The sequence below is a fragment of the Narcine bancroftii genome, chromosome 4 (genome assembly GCF_036971445.1).
Source record: "Narcine bancroftii isolate sNarBan1 chromosome 4, sNarBan1.hap1, whole genome shotgun sequence".
Classification (NCBI taxonomy): domain Eukaryota; kingdom Metazoa; phylum Chordata; class Chondrichthyes; order Torpediniformes; family Narcinidae; genus Narcine; species Narcine bancroftii.
Window position 1 is genome coordinate 204,260,624 of NC_091472.1, and position 22,767 is coordinate 204,283,390.

At 45.0% G+C, this 22,767-nt stretch overlaps 1 protein-coding gene across 6 annotated transcripts in view; it reads left to right on the plus strand.

Moving 5' to 3' along the window:
• Positions 1-22,767, plus strand: part of LOC138761488 (septin-2) — a 206,284-nt gene that overhangs the window by 126,982 nt on the left and 56,535 nt on the right. For all 6 annotated transcript variants that reach the window (XM_069933703.1, XM_069933705.1, XM_069933702.1 and 3 more), the window contains 2 exons: positions 900-1,001; positions 1,702-1,847. In XM_069933703.1, coding sequence (XP_069789804.1) covers positions 900-1,001; positions 1,702-1,847 — 248 coding nt within the window. The remainder of the gene's footprint in view (positions 1-899; positions 1,002-1,701; positions 1,848-22,767) is intronic.

The window sequence follows — 22,767 nt, forward strand, 5'->3', positions numbered from 1 at the left end:
ATTTAGATTTAGGCTTGGAATTTCAATTTGCCAGTTGACTTCCAATAGATTTCACAGACTGTCTGAGCAACTATGGTGTCAAAACATAGGCAGGCTTAGTTAAGGGTTGAATGCAACGAAATCCGCTATCAGATCATGGAGTTAAGATGAAACAGGCATTGCTGGCAACTAATTGACCATAAGCTTACTTTGTATGTACTGGCATTGTACCCATACTGTATACAAGGTAGACCTAATGGACCCAGTCCATTTCTTGGCTGTTCTCTAACTAGCACACCAGCATTCTAATAGCAGAAACACAATAACCACAAGGCATCTATTCAGTTCAGTAGGCCAGATAAAAAATCAATTCAGATTACTTTTGCAGTCAAAGTTAACGTGATTTAATTTTCGGATCCATTCATGGTGAATGAGTTTTACCTTTTCTGTTAATATCAGATTTCAATGATTTTTTTGTAAGATGTATTTGATTTTAATGTCAGTAGAACATCACTGCTTCTCCTGGAGTGATATTTCCTTTATATTTGAATGTTGCCTTGTATTTTCAGTTCCCCAGTCTTCCCTGCATGGGACCATTGCTTGTGGATGGAAAATAGATGAAATGGCAGTGGGATTTTTCTAATTAAAGGATGAACTTACTGATTGAAGTTGCAGGTGTCTGGGAATCACTTCCCCATGGATTCTTATTAAGTAATTCCATTAGTTTAGACTAAATGGACCATTTAGGCTGTGCAGTAAATGTGGTTTAGCGCTAAATTTGATTTTTAAAAAAGTTGATGTCTACTTGAAAACTGAGACAGAATGTTCAGACCCATGTGGAATGATCCTGAACACCCCTTTCAAGAGTGGGCCCCAAATAACTTAATTCTATTGCACTGCTTTCTTTGCTTCTTTCTTAGATACTAGATGAGATCAACGAACACGGTATCAGAATCTACCAATTGCCAGACGCTGATTCTGATGAGGATGAAGAGTTCAAGGAGCAAACCATGATTCTGAAGGTGAGACGTTCTGAGTGTCACAGTAATCAACATCAGCAGGTTCTAACAAAGTGGCGATTAAAAGCAAACACTGAAGTGGAGACGTGGAAAATGCAATTCGTGCATCAAATGGAATGAACAATTTTTTGCACAGGTTAAGAATGTAGCAAGCAGATTCTGTGTGTTGATTATTCCAAGGAGCAGCAAGACTTGGCTGACTTGCTGAGCATCATTTATGTAGAAACAATGATTTTGTTTGACAATTGGAAGTTAGTTACAGATGCATAAATTTCTTAAGAGGTCAGTTTGAGGGCACAGTTTCTGGGGAATTAAATTTGAGTTTTGAATGGAATAATGCAATTATTTTGTTCATGGAATTAAATTGTGTCTAAAGTTTGCATAGATAGGCATATATTCTAATTGAAATGTTTAAATTTTAAAAGGAATTGACAGAATAGAAAGATAGAACCAGATAGATAGAACCTGTTGAGGGAATCCAGAACTAAATGTGTGGTATAATCACATTGCACTTTGTTGTAATAGCAAATCCACAGCTATTAATGATCAGATCTGAAATTGATGGGCAAGGATATAAGGGATTGTGGAGCAAAGGTCGGTGGAATTAAAATGCAGCATTTCACGAAAGGGTGGAACAAATTTGTCAGTTAAGCTTCTTATTCCTGTTATTGTCAATCAGTCCTAAATTTCCTTTTACTTCTAGGCCAGTGTTCCCTTTGCTGTGATTGGCTCCAACCAACTGATTGAGGTGAAAGGCAAAAAAATCAGAGGTCGCCTATACCCATGGGGAGTGGTTGAAGTGGAGAACCCAGAACATAATGACTTTCTCAAACTACGCACAATGCTGGTGTAAGTATCCTTTGACGCAACGACGCATCATAAATGACATACAAGAGGATGCAAAACCAGTAATAATAATAATAATGATAATAAAGTTTCCATACATTTATATATACTGCACACCAATTTGAGCATAAGATGCTTCTAGAGAAGGTAGGCCATGTTACATTGAAGTATTGCTCTCTAGTTTTAAGGGACCAAGATACTGCACTGAGATTACCTATGGACTGACCTCATGAAGAATCATTGGATTGTCTGATATCTTATCCATGCTTTAATTGCCATATACTAAATATGCTGACAAGTGTTTGTGTATACACACACACACACACACACACACACACACACACACACACACGTACACTTTTATATCTCCACATATTTATCCGTTTTCCCCCCCTTCTCTCTCTCTCTCTCTCTCTCTCTCTCTCTCTCTCTCTCTCTGTCTCTCTCTGTGTCTGTGTGTGTGTGTGAAATCTAACTGAACTGATCCTGGAAAATCCTGAACTTTAGCTCTTGCAAGTAAATAGATTTTTAGTAAGTCTTCTTGTATACTCTGAAGATTAATTTGAGTTTGATGGATAAGCTCAACAGCTTTTATTACATTTGACTGGAATTTATACCTTCCGTATTTTGTCCTTATTTTGAAGAGAATATCGCTGAAGCTTTGGAATTGGGTAGAGTGGAATTTTTCACCTCAACCCTTCCCCTGCCTCTGCATGATCCAAAAGTTTTGTTCAACTTTATCTTGGGTAAACTAGTTGCGACCATTTAATGATTTGCCATCTTTTCACCAAAATTCTCATTTCAACAGTCCCTCCAATCTCCACATTATTGCTGCCTTAAGCCTCATTTCTCCCTCTCTTTTCCTTTTTCCCCTCCCCATCCGCCCTACCTGCCTTGTCGTCTACGTTTTCCTTCCTTCAGCCCCTACCCCTTTCCCTTCCTCCCATCAGAATGCAACTTTCTTATCCTCTCTCCCTTCCCTCTGTGACTTTGTAGCTCCTTTCCTTCCCCCGATCGCCTGCCAACTTGTGCTCCACCCCTGTCCTAATGCTACTTTTTATTCAGGTGTCTGTCCAGTTTTTGCTATTTCTTGTGAAGGGGTTTCAGCCTAAAATCTTGACTGCTTTCCATGGATGTTGCCTGACCTGATGAGTTGCTCCAGCACTTTGTACGTTGCTCCAGTTTTTCTCCACTGCACCCCCGCCCCCACCGTACAATCTTTGCAGCATTTTGAACCAGACCTCCAGGTTTGACTGTTCCTCTGATCACCTGAGTGACCTGCATCACGCACCCTGCCTAGACTTTAGTTTAACCAGATCTCTATCATATTTACATATCCTACTCTGTGGTGCCACTACCAGACCTGCTACCCCAAATCTTGAGCAACACGAGTTCAATACTGACCTTGGGTGCTGTTTGGAGCTTGCACATTCACCCTGTGACCTGTAGGTCTCCTCCAGTTCTGGTTCCTTCCACGTCTCAAAGATGTGCGACTCGATAGGTAAAGTGGCAGAACTTGGGCGTGGGGGAAGGTTGATAGGAATATGGGAGAATAACAAAAAAATGGATTAATTCAGGAATTACAAACACTCATACCTTGAAGAAGGGCTCAGGCCTGAAATGTCGGTTAGATATTTAGACCTCCTATGGATGCTGCAAGACCTGCTGAGTTCCTCCAGCATTCCATGTGGTGCTCTACTTTTCCATCAGCTACATTCTTTCTTCTTTGCCTTTATTAAGACTAGTGTAGATAGATGCTGATGGTCTGCTAGAACACGGTGAGCTGAAGGGCCTGTTTCTGTGTTTGTTCTTACCCACCGAAATGCCCTATTAGGTTTCAGCAGGCTCTGACGTCACTCAATTCCTGGATTTCTCAGCCGGTAAGATGACTTTTCCAAATGTAATTTTAAAAACATTTAGACATACAGCACGGTAACAGGCCATTTCAGCTCAAGAGTCCATGCAGCCAAATTTACACCCCTTTAACCTACACCCGTGGTACGTTTTGAAGGATGGGAGGAAATGGGAGCCCCCGAGGAAAACCCATGCAGAAACGGGGAGAAGGTACAAACTCCTTACAGACAGCATGGGATTCAAACCCAAGTCCCGATCACTGGCCCTGTAAAGGCGCTGTGCTAACTGTTACACCAACCGAGTTGCCCAAATGCTGTTAAGACCACTATCTGTTTCTATAATCCCCATCATCCCTTGAGAGGAGCTCAAGCCCAAAACGTTGGTGATGTCTCTTTATCTTTGCTACATAAAGTACAGTGTTTGACCTGAGCTTCTCCACCCTTGTGATTTTACTTCAGCCACATTGTCTGCAGAGTTTCGTGTTTTACATCTGTTCCTATTCAGGCCTCTTCTGAATCAGGTTGTAATATTGTTGGGCTGAATGCTCAGTAATTCTCTTTGTAGCTTTCTTGGCTGCAACACCTCCACCTCTCTTTTTATGTTTATCTCTTGAACCAAATTTTATTCACCTTTTAATAATTCCTCCACATTACTCTCATTGCATTACACTACTCTCACCCTAGTCCTGGCAGTCTAAATGACTGAGCTTCTGTCACGAACTTTCACCTTAGTCCTGGCGGCCTACAGGACCGAGCCTCTGATGCAAACTCCCACCCTGGCCCCTCCCCCTCCCTTCTCTGACTTTCCCAAACCCTTCCTCCTCAGGAACCTTCCGGACCACCCTCCCACCTCCTGATTCACCCCATCCTACTCCTCTTGACATGCACCACCTCACTGGCCCCCAATCTAACCCCAGCCTGGTCTTTACCATTCCCTCCGAACCGCCCCATCAGAGACAAAACACTCTGTCCTCAGTAGAGACTTGACCTTCATTGCTCTTTGCCCACTCTTCAGCGAGTTTCTCACAGCTACGATGCTGAATTCTTTTTCCATCGGCTCTGTCTCCCTGCCTACTTCTACAACCAGGATTCTCCACTCCCCACTACAGAGCCTTTCTACTTTAAACCCTCTTTCTCCTATACACCTTGTTCCAGCATCTGCCTGCTGTGGACCTTTATATTTCCAGCTGCTGCCGAGACATCAACCGTCTCGACTTCAATACTCCCTTCACTTATTGTAATCTAATCCCTTTGTAACGCTCTGCCCTCCATTCTCTAATCCCAGCCTCACCATCCAACCCGCATACGTGGGTGGCTCACTGAACTCTTATCTGGTGAAAGCCGGATGATAACTCACAGACTCCTCCTCTTACCCATCCCACAAAACTCATCAAACTTCCATCTCACACACTTACTCTGAGCTCATCATTTCTGGTCATCTCCCTTCCACATCCTCCAGCCTTAAGTTTCTCAACCTCGCTCTGCCCAGTTCCACCTCCTGCCCAAAATTCACAGACTCAATTGTCTCAATTGACTCCATTTTGATATGCATCTTTACCTCCTATGGACGCTGCCAGACCTGCTGAGTTCCTCCAGCATTTCTGTGTTTTTACTGCAAGCACAGCAGTCTTTCATGGTTCACTCCTTGGTTTCTTTTTGTCACCTGACTTCTCTGGTGATGTTAAAGATGTTGAATGCTTTTCAGTACTGCTGATTGTCATTCTTATTTTTCTATTTTATCTTATTAGTTTGCAAGGGTGTGGAAGAATTGGGAGAACATATCTGAACAATTGTTATCTCTCACATAGGGATGCCAGGCTAGTGGTTCTGTCTTAAACAGGAACGTCTGCAGATGTTGTGAGTGATTGTAGTGCAATATTACAAAAATGCTGGAGAAATTCAGCAGGTCATGCATCATCCATGGGAAGTAAAGGGTGACCAGCATTTTGAGCCTGAGCCCTTCATCAAGGTGTGAGCAAAAAGTAGGCAGGCACCTGAATAAAAAGGTGGGGGTGATGTGAGGAAAGGGTCGGAGGAGGAGCACAGGTTAACAGGTAGGAAGTCACAGGTGGATGTAGGTTGGAGGATAGAAGAGGGAAATAAGCTGAGAAGTGATCGGGGGAGGGGGGTTTTGCTCTGAATGAGAAGGGGGTGGAGGGATGGAGGAAAGGAGTCAGAGGGATAGAGAAAGAGAGAGACTCAGGAGGGGTTTAAAGGAAACTGGAGATTGGTAGCAAAGCCTTCTGGTTAGTGTTCCCAGATGGAATATTATGTGCTGTTCTTCCAATTTGTGGGCAGCCTTGGTTTGCCCATGCATCAGATCAGTGTGGGATTGGTGTGTGGGATTAAAATGGATGTCCACTGGGAGGTACTTGTTATTTCATGTAGGTGCTCACTGAAGCAGTCTCACAGCGTGCGTCCAATCGCTCCAATGTAGAGGAGACCACAACAGGAGCATCGTCTGCTTTAGCTAATCCTTGCATATTCACAAGTGAAGTGTGTGGAGCGAAGGATTTGTTCATGAGCCCTGCATATCAAAAGTTGTAAATCCTATAGAGCTATAACTGACTATTTCATTACAGGAAAGGAGTAGCTTTCAATTTGACATATAAAGCAAGTTTAAGTAAAAACGGGCATTCAGAATCAGAAAATAAATTGTGCCATGGAAGTAAAAAGCATGAGTGGCTGCTCAGTTCATTTAAAAGGAGAAATGTGGAGTCAGTCACGTGGTTACATGTTTTTCAGTAATTGATATCATCTATTTACTTATTGTTGTCTGAGATGGTTCAGTGTGAGGTTGTTTCATAAAGTTATCTTGACTACTTGCAGTAGTCTTCCCATTGAATCTTTTCAAGATCTCTCTCGCACTTGTTTTCTCACATCTTAAGATGTTACTGTTCAACACACATTAGGTTATCACTCTTGACCCAATTATTTTGCCCTTCTCTGTTTAACAATTCAGTTTAAAAAGGTCTCCTTTTTAGCCTTGTTCTATTTTTTGTGCACATGATCAAGTCAAAGCACTGCTTATCCTTTTAAATGTCTTCAACAGAAAATCCTTTGCATCAATTCCAAAACTTTACTCAATTTTTTTTCCTTTAATGCTTCTATTCAAATTTCTTCATTCCCTTTGCTGAAATGGCAGACTTTACATAGGTTCTGCTATGTTTTAAAACCACTGTGCAATGCGCTGTGACGTAGCTCACAGCGGCCACTCCGGACATGGGTGTTACATTTACCTAAGTGAAGAAACACTGAAAAGGATCGAGGATGGTCTCTGGAACAATGGGTAATGGGAAAAGCAATGCTGGAGACATCACGAAGGAAGCAGACCTTTTGAAAGTCGCTGAGGTCCAATTTGAACGGCTGGTGCTGGCGGCAGAGAGCTTGTTGCGGCCTGGTGGTCACGGACGAACCCTCCGTGTCGGGGATGGCGGTGTGGTGAGCAAAGTCAGTGGTGGAGGCTGGAATTGGCAGGGCAGTGGGGTGGGGTGCGGTTGGGAGGGCCATCTGCATCACTGGCAGCGGTGGTGTGTTGGGCTGGAAGAATGGCGAAGAGTTGAGGTAGTCCAAGGGTCTGGAGTGGTGGGCACCCATGGCGGCCATGATGGCTGTGTGACAGTCACTCGCAGTGGCCCCTTGCTATGGTGCCATTTGCCCGCTATTATGCTTGGTCTTATGTGTAGTATTATGTCTTAAAGTACCACTTTGTCCAGGAGAAATGTTGTCTCGTTTTTATGGCTGTTTTACAGTTTTAAAAATGACAATAAACTTTGATTGATGTAACTTTTGCTTTTTTTTTTAAACATAACTGTGTTTTCATTAATTCTAATATGGTTCATAATATGTTAACTTCATTATGTCCTCTTAATTTTGGATTTTGTGAAGACTGGAAACTGAAGTATAGATAACGTGCAGTTAAGGAATGGTTGGACTCCATTCCTTTTATGGCTGGGAACTTACTTGCCAAATTTGACACAACTATTTCTAAGCACCATTGTTCTCTGCCAGTACTGTTCAGAAACACCCAAAGGCAAAGAAAATCCTGACTACCTTCTCCACTACAATATCCTTTAGTTTATCTGCCCTGTCTTCTGTCTTAACTCTGAGGAGCTAATGAACTTAGTACTAAGACACCAGCAAACTATTCAGTTTCTACTTTGATCTCGCAGATTGGCAAACCATACTTAAGTGGCACCTGTGCTCCGTCTTGAAAATATGCCCTTCCCTGGTCTCATACTTCCTTCTATTAAGCCTGTCCATGCAATTCTATGAACTATTTTTCCACCAACTCTCTGGCAATCTCTCTACACATTTACTGGCCTTTATTGTAAACTGTTCCTTCTGTGCTGTAGTTGCCCTCTTTTAATTATGAATCATTGCCTTAAACTACCCTGATCCTCCTTTCCTTGTACGAGACACCTATGGGTTGATTCTCTGGGGTCGAGATGGAGGTTTAGAAAGTGAGGCAGGGAGCAGATGAACCAAGCAAGAGAGGAAGAAAGGGGACTCCCAGGTACTAATCAGTCAGGCAGGCGATAGCTTGAGTTCGGGGATGTGTCAGCGAGGATTATGAAGAACAGAAGTGGTATTGATGAAAGAATCATAGAATGATGTAACATAATCCTAAAGCTTGTAGGTTCTACTATTTTCCACATAGCCAATTCTTCAGTATAAGTATTTGTCCATTTCACTTTATGAACATAGTTACTTAATCTGTTTCTCCTTCCCTTTCAGGCAGTATATCATAATTCAGACTTTCTTCATGTTGCTGCTGGCCTTTATCCCTTTTACATTACATTAATGTCCTGTGTTTTACACATATGTAATGGATAATGTTTCTCCTCATTGCATCCATCAAGGTATTTCATGATTCTGATCATCCCTTGAGATACTCTATTCTGCAAAAAGCAAGTCCAATTCTTTCATCTTTCCATGTCATCAAAGCTCCTACCCTGCTAGTAATCCTCTTTTCATCAAGGCCTTGCTTTTTATCCCCCTAAATCAGTGGTTCTCAACCTTTTTTCTTTCCACTTACATACCTCTTTAAGTAACTCCTATGCCGTAGGTGCTCTGTGATTAGGTGCCTGGCATTGGATACAATGCTGCTGTATTTAAGATGTTTAGAGTAACTTTGTTTTTGCACTGTATAGATCTTAGCATTGAGAATTCTCCTGTTAAAGCTTGCTTCTGTGCCACTTCTCCACATTCATTAACCTGCCTAAGAACTTTGACTTTAATCAAACTACTGGTTATTTTTTCCCAATTTTCCCAATACAGTGGCTGGGAGTTGATTATTCATAACGTGAATGTAAGTTCTTTTCTCTCTGCTTGCTTCAGAGGTTATGTGAGAAGATAAGCTGATCCTGCAGCTTTACAAATATGGTAACTTAAAGGTTTATTCCATACTAATTGATTATTTTGAATTATAAAGTTATACAGTTATGCTTTGGGAATGATTTCAAGGAAATGGTGGAAGAAAGGTGATAGCTGAGATGAGATCAACACAACAAGGGGCCTGGGGGGAGGCGGGGAGAATATTTATCCTTACTTTTTAAAAAATATTTCAATCCTTCTTAAAGAAGGATTGTCTTGCATATTAAATGCAAATTGAAACATTTCATAATGAAGGTTGGTTGCTTAAGAGATTTTATTAGTAAGTATTAATGGTTTTTCCATCCAGAACTATGGTTTGCAAAATCACTGAAAGACAAATGTGCCCATGGTAATCATAAATGCTTAAACACCAGAAAATTACCAAGCAGTGCATTTCAAGATTGTGCCACATGCGACAGATCAATGGCATGAGCTTTCCTCTTGGATTCTGGAATAAACTGACATTCACTGTAACCTTGTACCCAATAGCCATTTTCTATCATCTTCAGGGGAAACTAAGTATCACTTAGTATTATTGTTACGGTACCTCAGGATAAATGTGGAAAACCAGAAAGTTGCAGCTGCAGATTTAATCTGGAATTGAAGTCTTCTATTTAAAGTATATTCTTATTACAGTTACTTTCTGCGGATATTTTGATAATGCAACATCAACTAGGCTGCTCCAATGAAAAGCAGAATCATTAGACTTTGGGTTATAGAGAAATACAGCACGGTTACCGGTCCTTTAACCTACTTAGTGTGCATTGACCATCAGCCATCCTTTTACGTCAACCCTACATTTATCTCACTTTCTAAAAATATCTCTCTTCCCTGCCCACAACATTCTTATCGTTCTAAATTCTATCACTTACCTAAATGCTAGAGAGTATTTACAGTGGCCAGTTAACCTTCTGACCCATGAGTCTTTGGGACCTGGGAAGAAACCAGAGCCACTTGAAGAAATGCAACTCGAGAATGTATAAACTCCACACAAGGCAGGATTAAACCCTCGTCTCTGACACTGCCAGGCAGTGCCACTATGCCAATCGCCAACTTGCGTCAGGACAGTAATTGGCTGAGGTAATTGATCATTGCTGACTGCGCAGATTTAGGAAAACTGCTATCCAGTGCTCCTGCTGTCAAGATATATGTGGTCATGACTTGAGAGTAATATCAAGTTTGGATATGATGCCTTTTGTGGTAAGACACCCTGGAAGGGGCTTGCTGTCAAAATAGAAGAATGCCACCATCTGATAAGGAATAAGAGCCAGCAAGAAGAGAGGCATAGAATGGATAAGAAAACGTTGTTTCCTACTTCATTTACCATTGTTGATAAAGAAATGTGTATTGGCACTTATAAATTATCAAAAATCCAGTTGACATTTTAACAATCAGTTTTATTGACTGTAGGATGGTTTTAAAAATTAATTGTGCTTTCAAATAGAGTATTTGCTTTAATTGGTGTATTAATGCCCCATGTTGCTATTAAATATAACTGAAGCAGTGTTTCCCTCATTAATCTCACTTGCCTTATGGGTGCCAGTTTCAGGGTTGAACTGAACAATCAGAACTAATGACACCTGCACGTTTTACTTTGATGCACTTTCTTCCAAGTGGACAACAAAGCAAGCATGGATAATTTGTCATTTGCCTCAGTAGAGAGCCTGGCACAAGATCAGTGGTTGCCTTTGAATCTGGGTTGACGTGCTTGGCTCCAGGAATCCTATTTTACTTTTTGGAGAAAGTTTGGCAATCTCCAAAAGGACTTTGACATGCAATGAAAAAATTAAATTACAGCTTGACTTCTTCAAGAAAACTGAAAAGTCTGTCAGTGGGCTTGTGAAATTGCCGGAAGGGTTAACTCGCCAGGTTTTCAGCAAATCGTTGGAATAGTAGGCCCCCTAGTGCCAGAGTATTTCAGTGATTGTTTTCTACTGGCCTGAGAAACAAATATTAGGTCAGTGGTGCACAATTTATTTCTGTGATGGGCCAGATTGCTCGAGGGAGAATTGCCCATGCAAGTGCAGTAGTTCTGTACGTTTTATGTGGTGTTCACAATTTTCATTCTGATCATGCTCCTCATGAGATCCCTGTAGTTTCCTTGTAGCTATGCTGAAAAACATGACCACAGAATTTCCACTAGTAGAAAAGGCAAAGTAGTGCGGCATTTTTAAGATGGGCACATAGTAAGGGGGATGGCTTTGTAAATCTTGATTTCTTCTCACAGAGAAAGGGTTTACCCCAGTGTTTGCAGGATTCCAGGGGTTAGATCATTGGAGATATTTAAAGAGGAATGATTTCCGGATTGAGGGAAACTGACACAGAAGAGGAGGAAAGGCCAGGGTCAGTCAACCAAGAGATGGCACAGCTATGATGCTACTTTCACATCGCTCCAACACTCCAGAGTCAATGCTGACCTTTGGTGTCTGTTGGTAGGTTAATTGGCCACTGTAAATTGCCTCTTGTATGTGCATGAGTGGTAGAATCTGGGAGAAGTTGATGGGAATTCAAGGCAAATAAAATGGGAGAAATGTAAATAATTGCTCAATGATTGATGCTGACACTCGGCTGGCCGAAAGGCCTTTTTCAATCGCAGATCACATTGACTCTGTGCGACTCGATATTGCATGAGGAGGCAGGTGGCTACACCTATTTTTATTTTGTGTACTCGTGAACCAGATTTAACTTGGAAGAGACTCAGTGACGGATCACATTGTGATGGACTGAATGGAGATTAAATGACTTCGAGGAAGTTTCCAGCTCCACATTGAACTTTGATAGAAACATAGAAGATAGGAGCAGGAGTAGGTCATTCAGCCCTTCGAGCCTGCTCTGCCATTCAATGAGATCATGGTTGATCTTAAAGTTCAGTACCCCGTCCCCGCCTTCTCTCCGTAACTCCTAATTCCCTTACATTGAAGAAATATATCTAATTCCTTCTTAAATATATTCAATGAACCTGCCTCTACTGCTCTCTGTGGCAATGAATTCCACAGATTCACCACTCTCTGGGTAAAGAAATTCCTCCTCATCTCGGTTCTAAATGTTATCCTCGAACCATGGCCCCGGGTTCAGGACTCCCCCACCATTGGAAACATCCCTTCCGCATCCATTCTGTCCATTCCTGCCAGAATTTTATACATCTCTATGAGATCCCCTCTCAATCTTCTAAGCTCCAGTGAATACAATCCCAAATTGCGCAATCTTTCCTCATAAGTTATTCCTGCCATTCCAGGTATCAGCCTGGTGAATCGCCTTTGCACTCCCTCCATTGCAAGAACATCCTTCCTCAGATAAGGCGACCAAAACTGCACACAATACTCCAGGTGTGGTCTCACCAAGGCTCTGTACAGCTGCAGTAAGGTATCCTTATTCCTATACTCAAATCCTCTTGATATGAAGGCCAACATACCATTTGCCTTTTTAACCGCCTGCTGTACCTGCATGCTTGCCTTCAGTGACTGGTGCACAAGAACCCCCAGGTCTCTCTGCACTTCCCCATCTCCCAATCTATTGCCATTCAAATAGTAATCTGCCCTCCGGTTTGTATTACCAAAGTGGATGACCTCACATTTATCCACATTGTAGTGCATTTGCCATGTATCTGCCCAGTCCCCCAATTTATCCAAATTACACTGGAGCTTCCTGACCCCCTCTTCAGTGCACACAACCCCTTAGTGTCAGCTTAGTGTCGTCTGCAAATTTGGAGATATTACATCCAATCCCTTCATCTAGATCATTAATGTAAATTGTGAACAGCTGGGGTTCCAGTACCGATCCCTGTGGCACCCCACTGGTCATTGCCTGCCACTCAGAAAGCGAGCCGTTTATCCCAACTCTCTGTCTTCTATCAATCCATATCAATACCTTGCCCCCAATCCCACGAGCCTTGATTTTGCATGCCAGTTGTTTATGTGGGACTTTATCGAAGGCCTTTTGGAAATCCAGGTACACTACATCCACTGGCTCTCCCCCATCTATTTTACCTGTCACCATCTCAAAGAATTCCAATAGATTTGTCAAGCACGATTTACCTTTTGTAAATCCATGTTGACTCTGTCCGATCCCTTCTCTGCTAGTCATATGCTCCGCTATTACACTGGTCAGCCACAAACGAGCCTGCAGCTGACGTGGACTTTTTTACCCCCTCCATAAATCTTCGTCCGCGAAGCCAAGCCAAAGAAGACATACTTAATAATGGATTTCATCATTTTGCCCAGTACTGATGTAAGGCTCACCGGCCTATAATTCCTCGCTTTTTCTCTACCCCCCTTTTTAAATAGTGGGGTAACATTAGCTACCCTCCAATCCATGGATACTGATCCTGAGTCTATCGAGTTCTGGAAAATAATTCTTAAAGCATCTGCTATCTGAATGTCCACTTCTTTAAGTACCCTAGGATGTAGATTATCAGGCCCTTGGGATTTATCAGCCTTCAATCCCTTCAGTTTTCCCAAGACCATGTCCTTAGAGATACTGATTTCTTTTAGCTCCTCCCTTGCATTAGTCTCTATGTTTCCCAACATCCTTGGGAGGTTATTTGTATCCTCTCTTGAGAAAACAGAACTAAAGTAAGAATTTAATTGGTCTGCCATTTCCTTATTCCCCATTATATATTCCCCTGATTCTGACTTCAAGGGACTTACTCTGGATTTCACCAATCTTTTCCTCTTGACATATCTATAAAAGCTTTTGCAGTTGGTTTTTATGTTTGCCGCAAGCTTACTTTCGTAATTTATTTCTGCCCTCTTGATTAATCCCTTTGTCCTCCTTTGCTGCATCTTGAACTGTTCCCAGTCTTCGGATTTCGTACTTTTTTTGGCCAATTGATATGCTCTCTCTTTGGACCTAATGCTGTCTCTAATTTCCCTTGTTATCCACAGTTGAGTCACCTTTTTTAGTTTATTTTTATGCCAAACCGGTATAAACGAGTTCTGAAATTCTTCCATTAGATCTTTGAATGCTTTCCATTGTCTATCCACCGTCAACCACCCCCCCCCCCCGATAAACACCACCCAATCAATCTTACTCAACTCCCATCTCATACCATCATTTAAATTTAAATTAAATTTATTTAAATTAAAATTAAATTTATTTAAATTCAGGACCTTAGTCTCGGTTTTATTTTCTTCACTCTCCATGTCGAATGAGAATTCGATCATATTGCGATCGCTCCTACCCAAAGGGCCTCGTACAACAAGATTGCTGATTAGCCACTTTTCATTGCATAATACCCAGTCTAAAATGGCCTGCTCTCGAGTTGGTTCCTCCCCATACTGGTCTAGATAACCGTCCCGTAAACATTCAAGGAATTCTTCCTCTTCAGTATTTTTACTAATTTGGCTAGTCCAATCTATATGTAAATTAAAGTCCCATGAAGATTGACGTGTGTGTTTTCAGGCTCTTGTACCTCTTTCCTGATATTAGCAGTTTAAAAAAAAAAGGGCATGAGGATCTTGATGATAGAAACTACTTTCATGAGCCACCATCCGTTGTAGACGTCCTTAAAGGAGTGAAGATTAATGTCCATGATGTTTCTGACCAAGTTCTCAACTCTCTGTAGCCTGTTCCTGTTCTGTGCATTTGCACCTCCGTACCAGACAGTGATGCAACCTGTCAGAATGCTCCCATGGTCCACCTGTAGAAATTTTCCAGTCTTTGGTGACATACCAAATCTCCTCAAGCTCCTAACAAAATATAACTGCTGGTGAGCCTTCTTCGTGATTGCATCGAGGTGCGATCCCACGATAGGTCTTCAGAGATGTTGACACACTGAAATTTGAAGCTTCTTACCCTCTCCACTGCTGACCCCTCGATGAGGACTGGTTTGTGTTCCCCTGGTTTCCCCTTCCTGAAGTCCACAATCAATTCCTTAGTTTTACTGATGTTGAGCGCAAGGTTGTTGTTGTGACATCACTCAACTGGCTGACCTATCTCACTGCTGTACACTTCCTCATTAACATCCAAGCACCACAATCGCATTTCATGAACAGCACGATTGCATATTGAAATGTGAGACATTGAGACTGTGGCTATGGTCAGTAAAATGAGATGGAAATTGCAGAGTAATGCCATGGAGTATTGCCAGCCATAATCTTTTTGCTTTAGTCTGTGGTATTAGTGTGAACACCTTATTTTGTTGAAGATCAGTTCATTGCATGTATAAACTGTGTGGGCTGTCACTGGTGTTATAAATATTAGTTCTGCTGTAAGACCATACAGACACATGATTGTATAGAGGAGTTTACAGTTAAAAATGAAAAGTCATTAACCAGAAACAGTAACCTTGTTTTTCTTGAATAGTTCCAGCAATTTTTGTTTTATTTCACACTCTGTGAATCTTGTAGAATTTTGGTTTTGAAAGTTGCACACCTAGTTTCAATTGATCCAGAGATACGGGTGCGGGAAATTGAAATTATATCAGATTTGTGGTCCTTGATGGGGAAATGAGTTGTGTGGTGTGTCAGTTTGAGGGGAGAGGGTGGGGTGAAGCATTCGAGGTAGGGAACACATCTGAACCTAGTGAGGAGAGATTTGCTGGTGTGACAGTTTGCTGTCTTATTGTCAGTAATTTTAAAAGGGAAATTGTGCAGCACATATAATTAAGTATCTCCAAACTAATTTTTTGTACCTTGAACCATGAAAACAATGATTGAATTATTGGTTGCGTTGATGGACGTCTTTGAGCAAGGCAAAGCAGCTACTTCTGCCTCCTATGGTGGTATTTTTTACTTCGAATAAACATGTTCTCTAAGAAGACACAGGTTTATACTTCATTTTTCCCCGTTGCAGATGTTCTGATTCTCCCAATTCCTGCATAAGAATTTCCTCTCCTTTCTAATGATACAGTAAAAGTCTAAAAATCTAGATGCCACCCAAGAAACCAGACTCTCAAACCTTTTAAATTTAGCAGGCTTTTGTGTGTGCGGGCATGTGTAAGCGCCATAGATGCACAGCGACAACAGACGACCACACTTGATAGAGATAATCTTATCATAAAGAAATTCATTTGTATACTGTTCTTTTACCGTGTTCATTTTTAAACATAATTTCAAGCATTAATTACACACTTTTTCTTGTAGTGAAAACATTTTATGTTTACATTTTTGTCAGGTGTTGACTTTATTTTTCTTTAAAACTGCTTGCTTTGATAAATGAACAGTGCTGTTTTTACTGATGAATGAACTATCAAAATTTGCCTGTTCAACTCTTCTTTATTCCTCTTTAAATTTCAATTTTAAAAGTACTGTCCAGAATCCAGAAAATCCAGACTGACGCAATCCCCAAACAGTCAGGATTTTAGGACTTTTACTGTAATTTTCAATAATAATTCCATAAATTCATTAAAATCATTCTTGTCCTCTTCTACCATCCAATTCCATAGGCCCAATTACATAGGCTGTGACCAGTCTGCTTTGATTATTATAACATGATTCCTGCGATGGAAGATTTATCCTGTGAGGCGAACTTGTGCAAACTGGAGTGATACTCCTGAATTTAGAAGTAGAATACATTGTCTCATTGAACTCTGAAAGATCTTTCGCAGCTTGACAGAGTAGATATGGGAATAATCCTTCTCCAGGTTTGGTGTCTTGAAAGCGCCACAGATGCACAGCGACAACGGACGACCACACTTGATAGAGATAATCTTATCACAAAGAAATTCATTTGTATACTGTACTTTTACCGTGTTCATTTTTAAACATAATTTCAAGCATTAATTACACACTTTCTTGTAGTGAAAACATTTTATGTTCACATTTTTGTCAGGTGTTGACTTTATTTTTCTGTCTCAAAACAAGGGGTTGGCCTTTCAGGACAGGTCAAAAGAAATTTCTTAACTCAGAGGGGTAGTGGCTCTGTGGAATTCTGGAAGCAAAGGACTGTGAAAGTTTAAGTCACTAGTGTATTTCAAGACAGGTTAATAAGCTTTTGAATATCAAAGGAAGTATGGAATGTGGAGTTAGAGCAGAAAAATGGCATGGAGATAAATGATTAGCCATGATGTCCTTGAATAGCACAGCAAGCATAAGGAGACAAATGGCCTTCATTTGTTTCTCTTTCTTCAATGAAATCTGCTAATAATTACTTTTTCTTTCGTAAAGATGGAGAATCTCATTAAATATTCTTGCTACATCACCTGTGGGTGAGTTCCTAATCACTCTTGCCATTTGTGAGCTCCACTTACAACACTGAGCTCCTTTATTTTGAGTTGTGTGAAAGGGTAGATGAGTAAAAGATCAAGCCGAAAGAACCAAATGCAAACCCTATTGCTGTTTTTCTCCAATTACTGCCAGAACTACCTCAGAAGATCAAGATTTACATTGATTTGTTTGGTTTTATTCCATGGGGCAGTGAAACTGGCCTCGCAGAATATAATCGAAAATTCAAAAACCACAGATGCTGTAAATCTGAAATGAAAACAGAAAATTTTAGAAGTACAGCCATTCCCTGACATATGTTGGATCTTGAATTGGACGCAAGTCAGATGTGCAGAATTTTAGCATTGGCAAGCAGTTTGCATGCTTTCAGACCACACACTGATCCCACTGCCCCGCTCTCTCCTAATAGCCTGCTGTCAGTCCCCACACTGATCCCACTGCCCCGCGCTCTCCTAATAGCCTGCTGCCAGTCCCACACTGATCCCACTGCCCCGCGCGCTCCTAATAGCCTGCTGTCAGTCCCACACTGATCCCACTACCCCGCGTGCTCCTAATAGCCTGCTGTCAGTCCCACACTGATCCCACTGCCCCGCGCGCTCCTAATAGCCTGCTGTCAGTCCCCACACTGATCCCACTGCCCCGCGCGCTCCTGATAGCCTGCTGTCAGTCCCCACACTGATCCCACTGCCCCGTGCGCTCCTGATAACCTGCTGTCAGTCCCACACTGATCCCACTGCCCCGCTCTCTCCTGATAACCTGCTGTCAGTCCCACACTGATCCCACTGCCCCGCGCTCTCCTGATAGCCTGCTGTCAGTCCCCACACTGATCCCACTGCCCCGCGCGCTCCTGATAACCTGCTGTCAGTCCCACATTGATCCCACTGCCCCGCGCTCTCCTGATAACCTGCTGTCAGTCCCACACTGATCCCACTGCCCCGCGCGCTCCTGATAACCTGCTGTCAGTCCCACACTGATCCCACTGCCCCGCGCTCACTGATAACCTGCTGTCAGTCCCCACACTGATCCCATTGCCCGGCTCTCTCCTGATAACCTGCTGTCAGTCCCACACTGATCCCACTGCCCCGCGCTCTCCTGATAACCTGCTGTCAGTCCCAGACTGATCCCACTGCCCCGCGCTCTCCTGATAACCTGCTGTCAGTCCCACACTGATACCACTGCCCCGCGCTCTCCTGATAACCTGCTGTCAGTCCCACACTGATCCCACTGCCCCGCGCTCTCCTGATAACCTGCTGTCAGTCCCACACTGATCCCACTGCCCCGCGCTCTCCTGATAACCTGCTGTCAGTCCCACACTGATCCCAGTGCCCCGCGCTCTCCTGATAACCTGCTGTCAGTCCCCACACTGATTCGACTGCCCCGCACGATCCTGATAACCTGCTGTCAGTTCCCACACTGATCCCACTGCCCCGCGCGCTCCTGATAACCTGCTGTCAGTCCCCACACTGATCCCACTGCCCCGCGCTCTCCTGATAACCTGCTGTCAATCCCCACACTGATCCCACTGCCCCGCTCTCTCCTGATAACCTGCTGTCAGTCCCACACTGATCCCACTGCCCCGCGCTCTCCTGATAACCTTCTGTCAGTCCCCACACTGATCCCACTGCCCCGCTCTCTCCTGATAACCTGCTGTCAGTCCCCACACTGATCCCACTCCCCCGCGCTCTCCTGATAACCTGCTGTCAGTCCCCACACTGATCCCACTGCCCCGCGCTCTCCTGATAACCTGCTGTCAGGCCCACACTGATCCCACTGCCCCGCGCTCTCCTGATAACCTGCTGTCAGGCCCACACTGATCCCACTGCCCCGCGCTCTCCTGATAACCTGCTGTCAGTCCCCACACTGATCCCACTGCCCCGCTCTCTCCTGATAACCTGCTGTCAGTCCCACACTGATCCCACTGCCCCGCTCTCTCCTGATAACCTGCTGTCAGTCCCACACTGATCCCACTGCCCCGCTCTCTCCTGATAACCTGCTGTCAGTCTCACACTGATCCCACTGCCCCGCTCTCTCCTGATTACCTGCTGTCAGTCCCACACTGATCCCACTGCCCCGCTCTCTCCTGATAACCTGCTGTCAGTCCCCACACTGATCCCACTCCCCCGCGCTCTCCTGATAACCTGCTGTCAGTCCCCACACTGATCCCACTGCCCCGCGCTCTCCTGATAACCTGCTGTCAGGCCCACACTGATCCCACTGCCCCGCGCTCTCCTGATAACCTGCTGTCAGGCCCACACTGATCCCACTGCCCTGCGCTCTCCTGATAACCTGCTGTCAGTCCCCACACTGATCCCACTGCCCCGCTCTCTCCCGATAACCTGCTGTCAGTCCCACACTGATCCCACTGCCCCGCTCTCTCCTGATAACCTGCTGTCAGTCCCACACTGATCCCACAGCCCCGCTCTCTCCTGATAACCTGCTGTCAGTCTCACACTGATCCCACTGCCCCGCTCTCTCCTGATTACCTGCTGTCAATCCCACACTGATCCCACTGCCCCGCTCTCTCCTGATAACCTGCTGTCAGTCCCCACACTGATCCCACTGCCCCGCTCTCTCCTGATAACCTGCTGTCAGTCCCCTCACTGATCCCACTGCCCCGCGCTTTCCTGATAGCCTGCTGTCAGTCCCCACACTGATCCCACTGCCCCGCGCGCTCCTGATAACCTGCTGTCAGTCCCACATTGATCCCACTGCCCCGCGCTCTCCTGATAACCTGCTGTCAGTCCCACACTGATCCCACTGCCCCGCGCGCTCCTGATAACCTGCTGTCAGTCCCACACTGATCCCACTGCCCCGCGCTCACTGATAACCTGCTGTCAGTCCCCACACTGATCCCATTGCCCGGCTCTCTCCTGATAACCTGCTGTCAGTCCCACACTGATCCCACTGCCCCGCGCTCTCCTGATAACCTGCTGTCAGTCCCACACTGATCCCACTGCCCCGCGCTCTCCTGATAACCTGCTGTCAGTCCCACACTGATACCACTGCCCCGCGCTCTCCTGATAACCTGCTGTCAGTCCCACACTGATCCCACTGCCCCGCGCTCTCCTGATAACCTGCTGTCAGTCCCACACTGATCCCACTGCCCCGCGCTCTCCTGATAACCTGCTGTCAGTCCCACACTGATCCCAGTGCCCCGCGCTCTCCTGATAACCTGCTGTCAGTCCCCACACTGATTCGACTGCCCCGCACGATCCTGATAACCTGCTGTCAGTTCCCACACTGATCCCACTGCCCCGCGCGCTCCTGATAACCTGCTGTCAGTCCCCACACTGATCCCACTGCCCCGCGCTCTCCTGATAACCTGCTGTCAATCCCCACACTGATCCCACTGCCCCGCTCTCTCCTGATAACCTGCTGTCAGTCCCACACTGATCCCACTGCCCCGCGCTCTCCTGATAACCTTCTGTCAGTCCCCACACTGATCCCACTGCCCCGCTCTCTCCTGATAACCTGCTGTCAGTCCCCACACTGATCCCACTCCCCCGCGCTCTCCTGATAACCTGCTGTCAGTCCCCACACTGATCCCACTGCCCCGCGCTCTCCTGATAACCTGCTGTCAGGCCCACACTGATCCCACTGCCCCGCGCTCTCCTGATAACCTGCTGTCAGGCCCACACTGATCCCACTGCCCCGCGCTCTCCTGATAACCTGCTGTCAGTCCCCACACTGATCCCACTGCCCCGCTCTCTCCTGATAACCTGCTGTCAGTCGCACACTGATCCCACTGCCCCGCTCTCTCCTGATAACCTGCTGTCAGTCCCACACTGATCCCACTGCCCCGCTCTCTCCAGATAACCTGCTGTCAGTCTCACACTGATCCCACTGCCCCGCTCTCTCCTGATTACCTGCTGTCAGTCCCAGACTGATCCCACTGCCCCGCTCTCTCCTGATAACCTGCTGTCAGTCCCCACACTGATCCCACTCCCCCGCGCTCTCCTGATAACCTGCTGTCAGTCCCCACACTGATCCCACTGCCCCGCACTCTCCTGATAACCTGCTGTCAGGCCCACACTGATCCCACTGCCCCGCGCTCTCCTGATAACCTGCTGTCAGGCCCACACTGATCCCACTGCCCCGCGCTCTCCTGATAACCTGCTGTCAGTCCCCACACTGATCCCACTGCCCCGCTCTCTCCTGATAACCTGCTGTCAGTCCCACACTGATCCCACTGCCCCGCTCTCTCCTGATAACCTGCTGTCAGTCCCACACTGATCCCACTGCCCCGCTCTCTCCTTATAACCTGCTGTCAGTCTCACACTGATCCCACTGCCCTGCTCTCTCCTGATTACCTGCTGTCAGTCCCACACTGATCCCACTGCCCCGCTCTCTCCAGATAACCTGCTGTCAGTCCCCACACTGATCCCACTGCCCCGCTCTTTCCTGATAACCTGCTGTCAGTCCCCTCACTGATCCCACTGCCCCGCGCTCTCCTGATAGCCTGCTGTCAGTCCCCACACTGATCCCACTGCCCCGCGCTCTCCTAATAGCCTGCTGTAATTCCCACATTGATCCCACTGCCCCGCGCGCCCCTGATAGCCTGCTGTCAGTCCCCACACTGATCCCACTGCCCCGCACGCTCCTGATAACCTGCTGTCAGTCCCCACACTGATCCCACTCCCCCGCGCTCTCCTGATAACCTGCTATCAGTCCCCACACTGATCCCACTGCCCCGCGCTCTCCTGATAGCCTGCTGTCAGTCCCCACACTAATCCCATTGCCCTGTGCTCTCCCGTCAGCCCACTATGCTTGTACGATATTCTTTTATCCTGAGAACTGAGAGATGCTGTGATGTACATAAGGCTGGAATATTGTCTGGCAGTCACTATCGTACGCATGCAGCCATTAGCAGTGGTGGACGTACGACCAAGTGTAATTTTTGTAGTTACATTTTTTAAAAAATGTATACAGTTATTTTTTTGATCTTATGTACGGATGGTCGTAAGTCACTCTGGAAAGAGTGAAAGGGCGGGCATTGGCCATGGACAGTGTTGGGCTCTCTGCAGTTAAGTGATCTGCATAAGATCTGCAGATTGGCTTTGAGAAGAGGGCTATCATTTTTCAACTCTGCAGCAGATGTCTGCTCATTTAGGAAAGATGGTTGAAAATAGTTCAGAATCATATACCCTTTTTAAAGGTCGAAAGTAGGGGAGAGGCTGTAAATAAGGAAATTTGTAGATACTGGAGTATAATGCAGTACCCAAGAGCCCTGGAGAAACTCAGTAGGTCATGAAACCGCCATAGGATGTAAAAGGCAGTTGACCTTATGGGTCTGAGCCTTTCCTATTCGGGGCCCTTTCAAGGGAAGCAACACTTACTTCACTTGTGAATGTGTAGGTATCATTTCGTGCATCTGGTGTTCCTGATGCAGCCTGCTCTATGTCAGGAATCCTGGATGCAGACTGGGAGATTGCTTTGTTGAGTTCCTTCACTCTGCTGCAGCAGCAAGGACCTCCCAGTGGCCAACCATTTCAATTCCACACACCATTGCCTCAGTGACATATCTGTCCATGG